This window comes from Schistocerca cancellata, chromosome 9 (assembly GCF_023864275.1).
Source record: "Schistocerca cancellata isolate TAMUIC-IGC-003103 chromosome 9, iqSchCanc2.1, whole genome shotgun sequence".
Lineage (NCBI taxonomy): Eukaryota > Metazoa > Arthropoda > Insecta > Orthoptera > Acrididae > Schistocerca > Schistocerca cancellata.
In genome coordinates, this window is record NC_064634.1 from 178,673,721 (window position 1) to 178,693,577 (window position 19,857).

A 19,857-nucleotide genomic window follows, 5' to 3' on the forward strand; every position below is an offset into this window, starting at 1 on the left:
CTTTCTTCTAATGTCCAAGAAACTGTTGCCTTTCCTGGAGTTGCTTTTTAGTTGCTCATGTAAGCAAGTAGTGTAGTTTTCCAACAGCTAGGCTCTCTGTGGCGCAGGTGTAACTAGTGAGAGATTGGGGCAAGATATGGTTATTACTAGGTGCAGGGGAAAAATCATTTTTAATGGCCAACTTCTGTATTACATATTGCGAATTTTGGTGTTATTTTCCAACAATTTAATTTTTAAATGTCTTAGTACTTCTGCTAAATTTCATTATTTTTCAGAGTTGTGTTTAAAATTACATTGAATTTGTTGACAAGCTGTATCTTATTTATCTCCTTAATAGGAAAAACCATTTTACAAATTAAATATAATCAGTCAAAAATCAAATAACTTTGCAGCCAAATACTGTTGAAAGTTTTTTCAGAAGAAAATATTCTCATAACTTCAAAGGTCTCTTGTCTAATATTATGCAATCAGTTCATAAACGCTTCACTTTGATGAGAACACAGTCACACATGATCCATATGTTAACATGTGGGTTAATTGCTTACAGTAAAAAACCAGACCTTTTAGAATGTCCATATGAACTTCAGACATAGGAAGTTGCTTTTTCACCAAACTCTGAAGGGATTTACGTCCTTTCAGAATAACTATACTACAAAGAACTTATATTTTGTGTATACGTAACAACCTTCTGCTGTGGCTGCATTAATAAATCATCATCATCATAACCATAATCTTCAAGGGTTGAAGCAACAAGAACCTAGAGCTGTGAAAACAGACTTTCATGGCTCTGTGGCCATGAGTATATACACGATCTGTACTAGGAGTGGGGTTGGGTGTGTTCCCAACTTACATTATTTTCACTTGAATGATGAAATAGTTTTGTACTGTTATGACAAATGGCTCTTGCTACTGGTAAATATCCACGACATGTTATGGGTTTCTTTGAAGTGATACCAAACTGATTTTAAACCTCTGGCAGATTAACATGGTGTGCTGGACCAAGACTCAAGAAAGACCTTTGCCTTTTGCAGAAAAGCGCTCTACCAACTGAGCTTGCTGAGCACAACTCACAGTACAATATGGTACGATATGATACAGCACAAACTGATACGTCTGTTCCTCTCTGGCAAGACAGGATGTGGGTTCAGTTTGTGAAGATTCTCTTCCTGATTATGCCCTTGGTTGTGAGCATAAGAGTTGTCAGTCTTAACTTAAATGTGTAGTCCAGTGTTTCTCGAAGTTTCCTTCACCAATGCCCGGAGGTGTTTCTCTCTTCGTGTTCTTCCAGTGTAGGCTAGTTTCATCACTAAGAACTCCTTTTCCCATTTTCCAGCAGTTGGAAGGAGCATGCCATCGGAAATGCTGGCAATCATGGGTGATTTTTCTTGCAATGACTCAATCATCTTTGCAGTCCATATGGCTCCCAAATGTGAACAGAATGAAGCTCCCAATTCAACCACCCTCCCTCCTGCACCACGGTTCCTCATCATGTACTGAAGACGGTCAGTCCTTTGCTATGGTAAATCCATTTCTAATTCAGAAAGGTGTCGATGGGGTTGCTGGCCCTGTAAAGTCCTGCTCTTGTTCACACAATAGCACGTCACTTTTGGATACTATTTCTGATTCTCAAGCACAGCAATTGCTTGCCGCATCGCTTATCCACTGCTATCCCTCTCATGTTGTGCCTATAAAACTCTGAATTCTTTCCGTGGTGTTATTTACATTAGGCTGCTTGATGGTCTGACTGAGATAGAAATCCATACGTACATCTCTCGTCAGGGTGGAATTACTGTCCATCGGGCGATGAAAAAGATAGATGCATCCCTAGTGCCCATACACACTCTTTTCCTCGCCTTTGATAGTATTGCTTCCATCAAAGATCAAATCAGGCTTTGAAGTTACCACAGTCTGACCGTAAATTCCAAACCCGATGCACTGCCACTAGTGTCATAGTTTCAACCACATTCAAATGTCTTGATGACACCTGGCCAAATCTGTAACCTTTGGTAGGGATTTCGCACAAGGGTGATTGTCCGCCTCCTTGTCCTCGTTGTGTCAACTGCAATGGTGACCGTGCCGCACCTCTCTAGATTGTCCCCTGTATCTCAATGAGAGGGCTGTCTAGGAAATCCAGATAAAGGAAAAAGTGCCGTACCAAGTCGCTCACAAGTTATTGGCTAGTCACAAACCCTGCATTCTACTGTCTGGCACTTACAGTACTGTTCTTGTTACCTCTTGCTCCATGAAGGACATGGCCATGCAGGCAGGTGGCCCCAGATTCACCCAAACTGTGAACAAGCCACTGAACATTCACCTCCCGGGTCAAAGTCGCCTCCTAGACAACTGGCAGGCTGGAAAGGACAGAACAAATACTCCTGCAAAGAATTCATACTTCCTTCCAGCCAACAAACATCTTGCCTTACTCTGCCAATCGGAAAGGCTCCAAGAAGTCAAAGGTAAAGGTCTTGGCCTTTGCTGACTCGGAGATTCTCTTTGATAGTGTTGTCGCGTGATACCCTGGCCCGGCCAAACTCTGTGTCACCGGAGTGCACCGCCAATCATTCTTCTACCCTGGACTCCGCAGATTGTCAGAGTGCCAATGTCTCTGTAGATGTCGTGGAGCAGGATCCTCCAGCCTCTGCACCCTGTAGCAGTGAATCTTTGAAGGCTGGCACTCAGCAGCCACTGAGATGACACCCCTTCAGGTTTTCCCTCCTCCCCTTTCCTCGTTATAGCTCTCCTTCAGTGGAACATTCATGGCCTTAGATCAAAGAGGATTCATTGTTGCTCTTACAATCCCAGCATCCGCTTGTTCCCTGCCTCCAGGAAACAAAATTGCATCCTCACAACTGCTTTCAGCTCTCGCATGTTTTCCCGGTCCATTTTGACTTTCTCCCTGAGGCCGACATTCCATTTCCCACCCCTCCTACATGCGTACCCCAATGGCAGCTTACTAAGGCCGACTGGAGGGGCTTTACTCCTTCCTGGCGACCTTCGATGAACAACATTTCCCCAGTTGTGATGACCCAGTAGAATATCTTGCAAATGTTACCCTCACTGCCACAGAACATTCCATTCCTAGCAGTTCCTCTTTACGACACTGTATCCCAGTCCCTTAGTGAACTGAGGCATGCCCTGATGTAACTTGCGCGTGAAGACGTGCTCTCCACATTTTTAATCATCATCCTATGATAGCAAATTGCATTCATTATAAACAGTTGCATGCACAGTGTCATCACATTCTTCGGATTAACAAAAAAGCTAGCTGGATTTCGTTAACTAGTTCTTTCAACAGTTCCACTCCCTCGTCCGTCGTGTGGGCAAACCTCTGACAACTCTGAGACCAAGATCCATCCCCTAATTTCCAGCCTGACAGTAGCAGATGTCATCGTGGACCCTATTGCTATATCCAACACCTTGGGCCGCCATTTTACAGTTCTCTTCTCAAAATCATGAGTGCTATGATACCACTTTTACTATGAGGGATCTAGCTTATGATCTCACTTCATCGCAATCCTCTGCCCGAGGGTCAGATGATGTTTACATTCAAATGTAGCACCACCTTTCTCTTGTGGGCAAGCACTGTCTGCTTCATATGTATAATCGCATCTGGATGAAGGGCACGTTTTCCATATGCTGGTGTGAAGCCACTGTCATACCTAAACCTAAGCCCGGTAAGGACAAACATCTTCCACCTAGCTACCATCCCATTTCTCTCACCAACTGTGTTTGCATGGTGATTGAACATATAATGCATGCCTAGCTGGTGACTAGAGTCTCACAATTTAACTAACCACTACACAGTGTGGACTTAGTGTGCACTGTTCTGCAGTTGCCCGGCTGGTATGGTGGCTAGAGTATTGCAGTTTTCTAACCACTGCACGATGTGGATTTTAAGCGCACTATTCTGCAGTTGACCCTCTCATCACTTTGTCCACCCATGTCATGACTGATTTTCTGCAGAAATCCCAGCCTGCCTGTGGCAGTGTTTCTCGATTTGGAGAAAGCCTGCGACACCTGCTGGAGGACTGGTATCCCCCGTAGTTTCTACATGTGGGGCTTCCATGGCTGCCTGTCCAGTTTCCTTCAAGAATTTTTAAAAGACCATGTTTTCAAGGTGCATGTGGGTTACGCCTTGTTGGACACCTTTATCCAGGAAAATAGTGTGCCTCAGGGTTCCGTCCAAAGCGTCGTCCTCTTTGCTATCGCTACTAACCCTATCGTGGACTGTCTCCTGCCGGGCATCTCTTGCTCCCTTTTCGTTGACAATTTTGCCATCTATTGCAGTTCTCCATGTACTCATCTCATTGAGTGTTGTCTTCAGCAATGTCTCGATCGTCTTCCCTCAAAGAGCATCAACAATGGCTTTAGTTTCTCCACTGACAAAACCACTTGTATGAATTTCTGGTTGTGCATTTGTTTTCCTCCTCTGTCTTTGTCTTGGACCTGTTACTCTTCTGTTCACTGAAACTATGAAATTCCTGGGGCTCAAGCTCAATAGGAACCTTCCCTGTCCTCCCAGGTGTCTTACCTGGCAGCCCACTGTATGCAGTCCCTCAATGTCCTATATGTTCTCAGTGGTACTTCCTGGGGAGCAGATCGTACCACCCACCTCAATTTTTACTGATCCCTTGTCTGTTCGAAATGAGACTATGGGTGTTTCGTTTATGCATCTGCTCATCTGTCCCTGTTACACTGTCTTAATACAGTAAGACTTGCTCAAAACAGAATTGCCTGGGACTAAAATAATTTTATGAATTGGACAAGTTTCTGGATTACAGAAAACTCACTGTCAGGTATCATGCACAAAAGTACAGTAAAAATTTTTAATTGTGCTTATATAGTACTGTATTTAGGTGCCTTCACTCCAGCACTATAGATGTTCATTTACTGTATATTGGACAATAGAACACTGGACTATTACAGTAATTGATGATGACACTGGACTATTACATGAATATATAAACAACACATCATTTCTATATTTTTACTCAAACTTTAAATTTGTTTATTATTTTACTTTTCATGCTTTATTATTATTTATTTTTGTATTATTATTGTATGTACATACATATTATTCCCACGTTTCTCTTCCCCCCCGCCACATATCAAGGAGGGAAACTTGTTTTAATTTCCTGTTCAAAATCATTTTTTCTAGACAATTTTTTGCACCATACAATAGTTCCAACAATCTGGGAGACCGTGTGTGTGCTGCAAATTGCGTAAAATCATTTTGCTCCTCTTCTTCCTTCGTTTCTTCATCATCGTCATCATCATCATCCTCTGTGTTGCAGACTTAAATTAAATTTCTTACTGAAGTGAAAGTGGAGTGAGTTGACAGAAAGAATGTAATCATTTGCACTACCCAAAATGTTTCACATTTTCATTAATTCGGCTATTGCTGCTGCATTTTCCTGAACTTTGATGGCCACAGAAGTGTCTTGTTCTTGAGCCCCACACCCTGCTCTGTTTGAGCACTTGGTGACAGTTTCGGGTTTTATTTCCTTTACTGCCAAGCCAATCCAATTGACTGCATCTAGGACAGAAACTGACCATGCAAGGGCAAACGCACTTTCAGCTTCTTCGGCACTAAGAATAAGTGATTGTATCAGTAATCACCTATGACACTTGAATGTGTAAATAACCCCCTGGTCCATGGGTGGTTGTGGCTGCTTGAACCTGGAGGGAACCAAGCCAATTTCACGTTTGATAACATTACTTTTGGGTGGCAGGTTGCATTGTCTAGGAAAAGGAGAACTTGGAAATTTCCTTTCTTCATTTTCGCATTGAAAGAGCCCAGCCATTCTTCCATAAGACCACTTACATCCACACCTTTTTATTGCTTCACCATGTAACTGGAAGCTTACTGACTTCTATGTTTTTGAACCAATGCAGTTTTGCCATTTTTCCAATCACCAGTGGCTTCTCCATTTCACCTGACAATGTTTCCACACAGCAGTACAGTGAGTCTTTCCTTGGACATTTTCCTACCAGTGCACTTTTCACCTCGAATTGCTAGCAGTTTTGAAGGCAGTCCACGATAAAACAGTCCTGTTGCATCAGAACCGAACACATCTTTTGTGTAATAATTCACAATTAAGTTGGACACTATTGTGTCTTCCATTCTGTTGCCACACTTTCCTGCATGTTCTTCCCCACACACTTCATTCCACACGATGTTGTGCCTAACTTGGAAACGGTCCAGCCATCCTGTGGATGCTTTAAACTTCATAATTCCAAGCTCTTCAGTGACTTTCAGAGCCACGCTCTGTAACATTGGTCCAGATGAAGGTAAGTTTTTTGCCTGTGCACTTATGAACCATTCCCACACCATTTTGTTAATTTCTTCATTTCCAGTCTTCTTTGCCTTTCTTTTTATCTGCCCGTTCCCTTTCATCCATTTGTCCCAAATCTTATCCTTGTTTTACTGCATTTGAAACGCAACATAATTTCGTGCACAGAGAATTTCTCTCTGTCACTCGCCTCGATTACATTAATCTTTTTCCTAAGTGTTAACAAGAAGTACCATTTGTTCGACATCATGTTACTATCTGTCTTTAACTGCTACTAGTCAGCTGAAACTGGCAGAAAAAAATGACCTTGCCAGGTAAAACTAATGTTTAATGGAACAATAGCGACCTCTTTCGCTGTGCACATTGCAGCAGAGTGTTAGTAGATGCACAACAGTGTTCCTGTATGTGCCGCCGAGCATTAGTATTGAGGAAAAAAAGAAAGCTGACACAGACCGCTGCTGTGAACGTACAGTTTCCTTTGATGTACTGTACTGACACTGAGCGTAACTTAAACTCATTTTTGCACAGAGCAATGTAGTTTTAGGTCCACACCAGGGGTGCTGTGCTGGGCCTCTTTACTTGGTTTTGCGCCGCTTAAAACAGAGGTTTTAAAAGTAACGTCCTTATAGAGTCATGAATAGCTAATTAACTGTAATACAGTTGTACTGTAAGATGTGCTTTCTGTTTCCGCATTAGGCACATTCTGCTGTATACAAAAAATCAGCATATAAAAGTGCACTGAATGTGTCAGGACTGAAATACTTGGATGGTTTGGGCAGATTTCCGAATTCTACACATACCAATTTGAGCAAGGTTTACCGTATTATCCATCATCGTGGTATCTGTTTGGCCACTGGTGCCTTTTACACTAGCTCAGTTGAGTGTCTGTATGCAGAAGCTGCCGAACTACCGCTGTCCTACCGCCGTGACTTTCTCATCAGGAGATACGCATGCCGTTTGTCTGCCATGTGTGACCACCCTTTCTATGTCACCTCCTTCACTGACTCCTTTTGATCGCCAGTGTGGGGTGCATCCCTCTTCTCTGTTACCTCCCGGAGTTCACTTTCCGCTCTTCCTATGTGGCAGCTTAACTTCATGCTACCTGTCACTTTCCTGATATGTGTGAACCCTTCACCACTTTGGCTTCATGAAGTGGCCCGTGTTCACTGCGTGTTTCATTTGCTTCCTATGGACACTATTCCAGCCTTGCTCTATCGCCTTCAGTTTCACAACCTTCGCATGGAACTTTGTGATAGTACTTTGTGTACACTGAGGGCTCTTGGACTGATGGTGGTGTTGCGAGTGGTTTCGTCATTGGCACTGATGATTTTTGGTGTTGCCTTCCGGAAAGTACATCCAATGACACAGGCTTCTCTACTGTGTAATCTGCTCTGACTCTCTGTGCCCTTCCATGCTTATGTATGTTGTACACCGTCCATCCCTTAGTGCAACGGGTCCGGGAAAGCTGTCACTTGTTCACTCTTGATGGAGCCATCGTGGTGTTTATGTGGGTTCCTGGTCAAGTCGATCTGACAGAAAACGAGACTGCTGCTAGGGCTGGAGTCCTCGTACTTCAGCCCGGTGGTTCTTACATTCCCTCCAATGATCTCTGTTTTGCTGTCTATAAGTGGGTGGTGTCCCTTTGGCATCACCACTGGACCTCCCTTCACAGGAACAAGCTCCGAGCTATGAAGCCGCTTCTGGCGGCTTGGACAACCTCCTCTTGGCCCTCTTGCCAAGAGATCATTTTAGCTAGTTTGCGTATCGGGCACTGTCTTTTAGCTGTCACCATTTGTTAAGAGGTGCTCCCCCACCACTCTGTACTCACTGCACTCAACCTTTGACAGTCTGCCGTTTCGTGACTGAACGCCCTTTTTTAAACTCCTTACATTCTTGTTTGTGTTTGCTGTCTGAGTTATTGGCCGTTTTAGCGAAGGACGCATGGGTTGTCGACTGCGTTTTAATTTTTATCCATCATAGCAATACAGCGAAGGCCATTTAATTTTTATTTTAGGACCTCTGTTTCTCTATGGTGTCGTTTATAGACCTTTCTCCACGTCCCTGCTTTTAGCTGTCTTCTCTTTCATTGTTTGGGAATAGCATTTACCCATTTTTAACTCCTCCCTTTGTCTTCGTGTTATACAGTTTTGACATAGATGCGTATGACGCTAGTTGTTTTTGTGCCCTAAAACAAAAAAAAAAAAAAACAACCAATATTAATAAATCTGTGTCTTCCAATTCACACCATTTTTCACACCCAGAGCAGGGGAAAAAAGCAAAATTTTGTGAAAACTCATAAAAACTATTAATTTTAGGTTGTCACTTCATTGTTCACTTTAATCTTTTACATGCTTGATTATTACTAATGAAACACTAGCTGACTTTGCTTCTGAGGTGATGTACAAGATATGATGAAAAAGTAAAGGGAATTTTTTAATTTTGTGGATTTTGCGTATTCAGTTTTCAAAAGTTTTATTTTTTTATCCTGTTGATGTAGGTGTCCCTGATGTATGTTTGCATTTGCAGCCAGTTTCAGTATTTAATTTAATTGTTGGAAGTAGAAAAGGTTATATGCTCTTCCAGGTGCTCAGTGAATTTTTACTTCTGAAAAAGAGGATCAAATAATTTGCGTGACATTTTGCTTGAAAAATGGAATAATGTGCAACACTGCATTCGAAGTGTGGACTGTGACATTTGGCGAATCTGCTGTGATAGACACAAGTTTACAGGTGGTATAAATGTTTCAAAAAGGGTCAAGAAAACGAAGACGACGACTGCCTTGGACACTGTAGCACATCAATTACTGATGACAATGTGGAAGAAGTAAAGAAAATGGTTCTGGAAAAATTGCCATATTACCAGCAGTCAGGTTGGTAATGGTAAGGCATATATTTTGGCATACCAAGCAAATTTTCTCATGTGTTTTGGATATCAAACATTTAGCAGCAGAATTTGTTCTAAAACTAGTGAATTTCGACCCAAAATGACATTGTGTAGGCATCACTCGGGAACTGTTGAAGGCAGTTGACCCTGGTCCAGATCTTCTAAATAATGTTACCACAGGTGATGAAACATGGTTATATGTGTGTAAGGTCAAAACAAAGGCACTATCATCCCAACGGAAAGTGCCTGAAGAACCGAAACCGAAAAAAATTAGACGAGTTCCATCACATGTGAAGGTTCGTCTCATTGTTTTGACTATAAAGGGACAGTAAATCAAAAGTTCTTTCCTTATGGTCATATGGTCAATAAGAAATACTAGTTAGAAGTTATGTGCCATTTGCATGAAGCAATCTGAAGAAAAAGACTAAAATTGTGGCAAAACCACTTGTGGAAATTGCATCACGATAAAGCTCTCCCTCACACATTGATTGTTCTTGATGTTTTGGAAAAAAACAAAACCTTAACATTGCCTCGGCCACCGTATTTGCTGGACAGTGCCCCTGCGACTTCTTTCTGCTCCCAAGGTTGAAGCGAGTCCTGAAAGGATATCATTTTGCCACTATTGATGAGAAAACAGAATCGCTCAAGGATGTGAGTATCGTAACAGAAAAGGTTTCAGACGTGCTTCTAAAATTTGAAAAAGCACTGACACAAATGTGTTATATCTGAGGGAAATTACTTTAGCAGAGAAAAAGTTGATGTTGATGAATAAATTAAGATTCTTTATGAAAATCAAAAATTCCCATTACTTTCAGATCATGTCTTGTATCTTTATTTATGCTGTGTTGTAACATCAGCTGTAGTGTTTTACAATCAGTTATTTGAACAGTCCTTAAAGAACATTGTCAGCTGATAAGTGTGCTTTTGCTCTAAACCTAGTTTGAATGTTGTTGCATGTACAATTTATGTCCAGCATATGATGAAAAGATGGAGGGGGGAAAAGAAAGAAAGAAAGAAAGCTTTCCAAAATAGGAAAAAATAACTTGGATTCAGTGGTGTAATTGCACCATTGAAAATGCTTTGTTAGTGTTTAGTTAGCAAGGGACATTTCAGGACTGTCATTGCTAAGCACTTGTTCTGAAAAATAAACTGTTAGGGTATGTAACAAGCCTGGTGGAAGGAAAACATAATGTGAAAATTCTGATTTGGAGATCTGAAAATATCTGTAGATCATTTTCTAAAATGCTGGTCACAAATATTGGGATTAGGAGGGAATTTTAGTGATGAACAGACCGAAGGCTCAACTTTCTTCTTGGCCACTTTTCGGTAGTAGCCATTCAATCTGCCAGACAGCTGGTTGGTTGATATGCCCACATGAAATGTTGTGCAGTGTTTGCAGCAGAGCTGGTTTATGACACTTCTGCTTTCGTAGGCAGCCCTGCCTCTGATAGGATAGGATAAGCTTGTGTCATGACTGGAGTAGGGCGTGCTGTGCTGGATGTGTGAATCGGGCAAGTCTTGAACCTGGTTCTTCCACAGAGATATGACTGCTGTGGCAAGTGGTTGAGAGTGGGAATGGCATAGGGATGAACCAGGGTGTTATGTAGGTTGGGTGAGTGACGAAACACGATCGTAGGAGGGTGGGAAGGATCTTGGATAGAAGTGGTCCCTCATTTTAGGACATGACAATAGATAATGTGCTGGGGAAGACTGTTGTTCATTTTTTTCAGTCTTGCATGATGGGGGACAGTAGTTTGTGGCTGTTTCTTGGTGCTGTGCGAGGTGTAGGATTGAGTGTGGATATGGTATGGGAATAAATTTATGGACTATGTTTGGGGAGGGGAGGGGGGGGGGAGGAGAAAAAGATAGTACCTGCCTCTGAAGGCCGTTTTGAGACCTTAAGCTTAATGAGCAAGGTAATTCTTGTTACTGCAGATACTGCGTCCATGGGTGGCCAGGATATATGACAATGATTTTTTTTATGTGTAAAGGGTGACAGCTGTCAAAATGCAGGTACTGTTGGTGATTACTAGGTTTAATATGGACTAGCGTGAGTGGAGCCTTTGAGGGGCACCCTCCTATGGCACACTATTTATGGACCATCGAAGGAAATTTCCCTGGCCACCCAAATCCCTTGCATGGTTTATCTTCATTGATGATATCTTCATTATCTAGACTGATGGCCAAGGTGCTCCTAAACATCTCTCCAATACAATTCACATGGTCCTCCTCCAACTCAGCATGCCACTTTCCTGGACACTGACCACTTCTTCTCTGATGGCTGCATTCACTTCTCTGTCCATAGTAAACCCACTGAACAGCAACAGTACCAGAATTTTGACAGCCGTCATCCCTTGCACACCAAAAAATTGCTTCCATACAGCCTGGCCATGGATTGCTTATCTGCAGCTTGCAGCGATGAGAATTCCTGGCCCAATATGCTGTAGGTCCCCTTAAGGCCTTCACATACACACACACTCTCCCACCAATTCCCAAACATAGTCCACAAACAAATTACCTGCCATATCCTCAGACACCCCTAACCCTCCCACCACCCTGAGTAATTAACTGCAAAGGAATACCTCTTTGGCACCCAGTATCCCGTGGACTGGAGCAACTGAAGCATGTCCTTTGCCAGGGCTTTGGTTGTCTATCATGAGGCCCAAAAATGAGAGATATCCTACCCAAGATTCTTCCAACCCTTCCTAAGGTGGTATTCCATCCCCCACCAACATCCTAGTCTATACCTATACCACTCCCACTCTTAACCACTTGCGTCAGGGGTTTTATACCTGTGGCTCCTACCTTGATAACTTCACAGAAGCTCTTCTGCGGACCTTGCAGAACTAGTACTCCTGGTAGAAAGGTTTTAATCTGCCAGGAAGTTTCGTATTAGTACACACTCCACTGCAGAGTGAAAATCGTATTCTGGAAACAACTGCCAGGCTGTGGCTAAGTCATGCCTTTGCAATATCCTTTCTTCCAGAAGTGCTAGTTCCGCAAGGTTCGCAGAAGAGCTTCTGTGAAGTTACGAAGGTAGGAGACTAGGTACTGGCATAACAGGAGCTGTGAGGACAGGTTGGGAGTCATGCTTGGGTAGCTCAGATGGTAGAGCACTTGCCCACGAACGGCGAAGGTCCCAAGTTAGAGTCTCAGTCCGGCACACAGTTTTAATTTGCCAGGAAGTTTAATATCAGCGCACGCTCTGCTACAGAAAGAAAATCTCATTCTGTTGAGTATTCATTATTTCAAAAGTAGTCCCGAAAACTGCTAATACATTTATCCTACTGTGAGAGAAGATGGTCAGTGCCTTCATGGAAAAGTGTAAGTAAGTACCTACGGAACCACAGTTGTACCCAGGTGCTAAGCTCTTCATACAAAGCAAATTAACAGATGTGAATATCTTTCTTTAGGCCTCCAAAAATATGGAAAGTGCATTGACAGAGAATGGGATTGTATGGATGATGTGCAAGGGCTTCCAGATGAAGCTTCTTCAGCATACTCGAAGCAATCTAAGGAACATGCGGTCGGACTCACTTGTTGCCAAGGTTGTTTCACTGGGAGGCCCTTCCACATCCCCCATACAGCCCTGATCTCTCCCCATGCAATTTCCATATTTTTGGAGGCCTGAAGAAAGACATTTGCAGCCATCAATTTGCTTCCACTGAAGAGATGTGTGTGTGAGTACAGTCATGGTTGTGTAGGCACTCGCAAGCATTTTCGCATGAAAGCATTGACAATCATATCTCAGAGTGGAATAAATGTATCAACAGTTATGGCAATTACTTTTGAAATATTTAGCAGTTCACTTACTCTTTTTCAATCTGTCTCATTTTCATTTGACTGCCCCTTATAACTTGTACACAAAGATTGCCATTGTACAGCATTTCATGCTCTTTCAATATAACTGTCACATCGTTAACAACAACCAGAAAAGGCCACCACTCTTATGTAGTTGAGTGCTGTGTGGTCTATAGATACACCTAACTGTACACACATTTAACTAGTTTTACTGTAGATAAAAACTACCATAAAGATGTCAAAGTGCAGCCACCTGTTGCTGTGACATATCAGTTGTGTGTGGGAGAGTGCATACTTAAACTACGAAAAGCTAGAAAAACATCTGTGTACTGGTTTTTGTGTGTGTGTGTGTGTGTGTGTGTGTGTGTGTGTGTGTGTCTGTCACACATCAGTCCTCCAGTAAAGGGATTACTGTTTCTTATTTTTGTTTAGTGTGTGTCCATCCTCAACTAGATTTTACTGTAATAACTTTCATACATGTGTACACATTGTGTTTTCATCATTAAGGCTTCAAGCTGAAGAAAAAACAAGCTACACATATTCCAATCAAAAATAAAATATTGTAATCCTGTTGAAACTGCTTCATTCCATCTGACTGATAGTGTTGCCCACATTGTATAACAATCATCTTGCGTGCTTTGCAACGTTTTTATCAACTCGGTACATCTGATGGGTGGTTATAAGGGTATTCAGAAAAGTCAGAACAAATGAATTCGTTTTGTACCGTTAACGAGTTGCATGGGGTTCTGTGTCAAATACCGTAAAATAAGCCAAATCCAAAAGATATTGTCAGGGAACGTACCCTTTGCTACCTCCCTTTCTTACGAATGTCAGCATAAATTGTACACAGCAATGTTACAGACTTCTGATGTTCTTCACTTTTTTTCTCGATGTTCCTATTATATTAATTAGTCAAATAAAGCCTAAAGTAATGGGGTTAAAACTTAATTTTATATCTGTGTTAGTGTCGCAAGAGTTATTTTCAATTCTTTGTGATAAAGATGAGAAAAGTAGTTCAGCTACACTTTGAGGGCACCAAAGTACAACTATCATGGAATAGTGCAGTAAAGCACAGCCATTCTATCTTAGAAGGAAGAGACGGGGATTTAAACACTGCTTCTAGTGAGCAACAATGCCATGTCGCGAACATGTACGTGTAACTATATTTAAAAAAAAATTAAGGGTAAACAGAGTTTTATAATTATGAGTAAATTGTCTTATTTGTCTAACTGGAATTTAAAATGTGTGTTAGATACCTTTGTAGGCGGCTGTGATTGATATATGGAGGGAGAAATCAGTGTTTGTATGTTACCTTCTTGCGGACACACACACTACAATATCTTGCCTTTAAATTGCAAATGCTTCATTTAATCCTATCAAACAATAATTTTTACCTCAAATATTTTAACAGACTATTATAGTTCGTTTCTTTTTATCTTTCAGTTTTCGGAAGCTCCTTAGTGACAACAATGGTTCGTTCCTTGGTGCTGCTCCAAAACGAAGTCTTTCATCACTGTCCAAGATGGCCCTATCTAGCACTTCAGATTCTAACATACCACTGTAATAGAGTTGTTGATCCTTCATTTACTGCTTTATTTCCTAGATATATTGTTGATATTGCAGGCAATATTGAACTCTGCAGGTTTCATGAATGAAGATGTGTGTTTATTGAAATTTGAGTGAACGAAAGACCGTCTCAGAGATAATCAGAAATATGTTCCAACTATATTAATAGCATTTTGGTCAATATCCACTGTCTGTGTTTAGGGAAATACGGAATCTAAAATGTCGTTAGTACTGAATAAGTAGATAAGAGTATTACAACAAAGGTGGTTTATCTTTTCACACATTCCTTTCTCTTTTGTTCAGTTGCTTATTGTTTCAACAATTTGTTATGAAGTCATAAAAATGCTGTGCTCTCTTGGATGTTTGTTTTACAATCATTTGCCTGGATATTCTGCTTAATTCTTGCTTTTAGATACTTTTAAGAGTTCAGAGCATATATATTTTTATTTATACGCGTACATTACTTCAGTGAGTATAAAACTGAAAAGAAAAGCTGAACCATTTTAAACTGATAGTTGGTGTTTTAAATGTTGCTGCATGTGTCTGTGGATTCATATCCATTCCCAGTATTGTTACTAAATTGATATTTTATTTATTTTTTCGTAAATATTCAAATTTATAAATACATCATATGTATCTGTAGAATATATTTCCAGATAAGTATGATAAGACATTCATTGGTAGATCTACTTGATGACATGTTTTTATAGACTGGTTTTTATAATTGCTCATGCAAGTCGGTTTCCTTTGTTCCTGTCAAACATGAACAGAGAACTTTGTCATCTTGTATAGCTGAAAAAACTTTTCATTTGTCTTTGTTGCAGTTTAATTTACACATGTAAACTCATTTATAGTTATGCTGCTACTTTGTACATAGCATCATATATTGTAAATATGCTAAATCTCTTTGTGGCAGAATGTACTGCAGAAGGCTTAATATAGAATAATTTGTATATTGATACACTGATGTGATAACTTTTTTATCCTTTTGTATTTTGGATCTGATAACTTTATTTGTGTAATATATGATTCAGTGCTACTATTTTAAGTTGATTAAGTGTGTTGAAAATATTATGGAAAATATGCCATTTCTTTAGAAGAATGTACACTAAATTTTGTCATGGTATGACATACACTGCACATTAGAATTATGGTGAGCTGAAGAAGGTGAATGATTTTAGAACTTTTTCGTATATGTTATGATGAATAGATAAGACAAGACCTGAAATATGTATTGTTGCAGGTCTCATAAAAAATGTTGTACACACACACAAATATTTTTCCTGAAAGTTTTGTGATACAGGGTACATGAAAATACTTGAAATTACTTAAAATTTGACATTCGTTTATTTGGTGTTCTTGCTTTTTTGTTGTGTACAGATACAGTCTTCATATTAAGTGTGCCAATAACAGTCACTATTTACAGTTGTTCTAAGGTGGCAGAAACCAACACTTTCTCATTTGACAGTAAGTCACTCAGCAGACTGTGTGCTGCTATACGTTTTGGAATGTTCGACATTAAATAAGAGCATTTAGAGTGAAGTATACTGATAGAGATTGTAGCAGTTTGTTATATTTGTTTTTGCAACAAGTGTTTCTGTAAATGTTAGTGTTATGCAAGTACTTTTAAGCTAAATGTTTTACAAAAGATTTATCTTTTTGTTACTGGATACTGAAAAACTTTGGTTGTATAGGTACTAAAACAGGCATTTGTGCAAATAGAAACAGTGATGGTAGATATGTTGTGCAAGAAAGTCCTTTCTTCAGAAGGATCAAGATTCTCATATCCAAAAATAAATGGCATTTTTCCTATTTTAAAATTATTGATGAGTTAGAAATACAATCTTTTAGAGAAAATTATTCTGTACTGAAAATTTTAACAGATTTTATGGAATTATCTACAAATATACCTGGAAAAAAGGCAATCCTGTAGATTTGAACACCCTATTCAGTGCATAATTTCAGTTCTGTGCATTCAGTCTAACTTGTTTAGATGTAAGTTGGCTGACCAAAAATATATGGATGTTAAAATAACCACTGTCAGTTTTGTTCAGAACTATTTCCTCTCCAGATGGCTTCATTTTATGAAGAAACTTATTACCCTTCCGGCATAGTCTACCTTATTTTATGTCTAATTCCACTTAATATTCAGATCATATTTCCCCCCTTCTAATTTAACTGCTAATTTACTCTCAAAAGAAATAATTAGAAACAGTAAAAGACGAAATGATATATGGTACACTCTTTATTGCCAAATTAAACAGAGATAATTTTGTGATACATCGAAGTAGTAGCCCAGTACTGGTATGTTTTTCCCTGCACTAGACAAATCAAAGCAGTTATGACAGACCATCCACAACCAGTCCACCAGTGGCTATCTAACACACTGTAATTCAAATTGTTTCATCAATTGTTTTGGTAATTCTTTTGTGATTGAACTTTCTGCAACATTCCATTGTTTAATTAACAATGCATAAAGTACTGCAGCACATGAGCCAGTTGTAAAACGACTTCAGAGAAATGCAAGTGTTTGACTCTCTCAGAAAAAGCATGTTACTGAGGCTGTGTGAAAAGTGTAGTTGGGAGAGGGGAGAACTCATATTAAAGGATGTAGTGAGTACCTTTAGGATTCTGTCATCCACACTACTGACGGTCCTGAATCAGGAAGATCGGATTGCTGGAAATGTACTGTATGGAGAGAGGAAGTGCGCCTGGCAAAATGAGTTCACACATCTTGAAGTGTAGAGGTCAAAACATAGCTGTCGATGTTTATATGCCTGAAGAAAATAGTCATTCCCTGTTAGCCTGGGCATTGAAGCGTTTTAAGCTATTGAGAAAAATACATAACAGTGAAAATAATCAATTTTTGATAATATAATGTAATTGGATAGACAAAAAAATATACTCACCAAGTGGTGGCAGGAGGACACACAGAGTTTTATGTATGCAGGCTTTCGGTGCCAGTGGCTCCTTGTGGCAGAAGAATTGAATAGGAAGGAAGAGGGGTGAAGCAAAAGGACTGCAGAGGTTTAGGAAAACGGATAGAGTTTTGAAAAGTCACCCAGAACTGCAGCTCAGGAGATACTTATTGGACGGGATGAGAAGGAAAGACTGCACCTGACGAGGTATTAAAATCTGAGCTCAGGTTTTCAACATTGGGTGGGGGAGAAAAAAATAATATATGAGACACTCGAGGGGAAGTGTAAATATCTCGTGAAGAGCTTCTATGTAAATGACAAAAAGTTCACCACTTCAAGACATGGCTTTTTTATGAAAATAGTTGAAAGTTAAGCTGTGATAACGGGTCGTGAGTCATTATTTTGTGGGTAACTCCATCGGTAGAGCGCTTGCCTGCAAAAGACAGTCCAAAGTTTGAGTCTCAGTCCAGCACAAAGTTTTAATCTGCCATGAGATTTCGCTTGTGGAGTTGGTCTGGTCTCAGGAATGTATGTATTGCCGGTTTGCCATCTCGCTGCCATCCTTGATATCCGACTTTATTATTTATAATGTAGCTAAAAGAAAGATTGCTATTTACCGTAAAGAAGACATGTCAAGTTGCAGACAGCCACAATTAAGACACTTACATATAGCTTTCGGTCCCAGCCTCCATCAGTAAAAGACGCGCGCGCACACACACACACACACACACACACACACACACACACACACACACACAAAAGCTAGCACACCTCATGCACACATGACCACCAACTCCATGATCTCGAGCTGGAATGCAACTATCACATGACATGCAAGCAGCAATCTGGAGGGGATGGGAAATGCGAAGAGAAAGCGTTAGCAGTGTACGGGTGGGAGAGAGATGAACTCTGTCTGGTGGAGTGTGCAGGGAGAAGACTGCCAACAGGTGCAGTGTCAGGAGGTTGTTGGGCAGGAGGTGAGGAAAACAGGAGCCAAAAAGGTCTTTTATGGTAAGCAGCAATCTGCTTTTTCCTACATTGTTAATGTTCCTACCTGGAGTTTGCATTGTTTGACTATTATTTTTCATCTAGCATTTAGTTTTTTCCCTGCTGCGTATTAAAAACAGCTTGTGGAGTTAATGATTTTGTACCAATGAAGGCGTCAATGTTCGAAACATTGTATTGAAATGGCATTTGAACATCAGATTATTTCATGCCAGTGTCTTTTTAAAGAGTACAGTTAAACTTTATATGTTGATATAAAAAATAGCAGCTTCCTTTCCCCTCACCCCCCCACCCCCCCTCAGGTTATGAGTACTAATGACATTTATGCTCACTTAAACAGGTGAGGCAAATATTTACGACCACCTTCCCACAGCATATTGGTCCATTTGCAGACAACAGAGACGGATGGCCTTTATAGTCTGGTCTCTTCAACCCCCACATACCAACCATCCAACAGACAACAGTTTCAGTTAATGGTCATATAGATTCTAAAGACCTTGTTATATTATCAAAGACAAATCTCTCTCTCTCTCTCTCTCTCTCTCTCTCTCTCTCTCTCTCTCTCTCTCTCTCTCTCTCTCTCTCTGTGTGTGTGTGTGTGTGTGTGTGTGTGTGTGTGTGTGTGTGTGTGTTTTTCACTACTTTCACCTGGTGTATTCAGCTGAGCACAGACTAACAGACTTGCTTACTTCTCTGTTCACAGTACCCACATAAGAAATATTTAACTCTATTTTCAGGTATTAATGTAAAAAGGAAAACCTATGGGTAATACCACTATTTAATTCTTGTAGCACCAAAAAGTTGAGCAAAATAGATACTACTGTCATTGTAAATCGAAAAAAAACTGAAATAGTGAAAACTACAGGAAGCTCCAGGTCCTGATTGTTCTCTATCAGGTTCCATAGCACATCTGTGATTGAGTTAGCCTTCTTTCTACTGTAATATACCAAAGACCCTTCAAACAAAAAAAGTGTGGAGTCTTTGGAAGAAAGCATAGGGCACACCCATCTACAAGAAGGCAACAGAAGTGATGCACAAAACTACCATCTAACATCCTTGACATCTATTTGTTGTAGAATCTTGGAGAATACTCTGAACTCAAATGCAATGAGGTATCTTGAACAGATTGACCTCTTCCATGCCATCAGCACGGATTCTTAAAAACACACATCATGTGAAACTCAGCTTGCACTTCTCTCACATGACAAATTGCAAGCTGTGGATCAAATCAGTCTGGTAGATGCAGTGTTTCTTGGCATCAGAAAGGTATATGACTCAGTATCCCACATTTATTTATTATTGGAAGTATGATCATATTGTGTATTAGGGAACTGGATTGAGGATTTCTAGGTGGGGAAAACACAGCATGGTACCTTGGATGAAGAGTAATT

General features: G+C 40.4%; 1 protein-coding gene across 7 annotated transcripts in view; it reads left to right on the forward strand.

Annotated features, from left to right (window-relative positions):
- LOC126100705 (RILP-like protein homolog) overlaps positions 1-16,577 on the forward strand; it is a 187,071-nt gene extending 170,494 nt beyond the window's left edge. For 4 of the 7 annotated variants that reach the window (XM_049911322.1, XM_049911321.1, XM_049911324.1 and 1 more), the window contains one exon: positions 14,421-16,577. In XM_049911322.1, the coding sequence (XP_049767279.1) occupies positions 14,421-14,541 (121 nt within the window). In that variant the 3' untranslated portion in view covers positions 14,542-16,577. The remainder of the gene's footprint in view (positions 1-14,420) is intronic. The other 3 variants (XM_049911323.1, XM_049911325.1, XM_049911327.1) reach the window with 1 other exon arrangement.
- Positions 16,578-19,857: the final 3,280 nt, after the last annotated feature.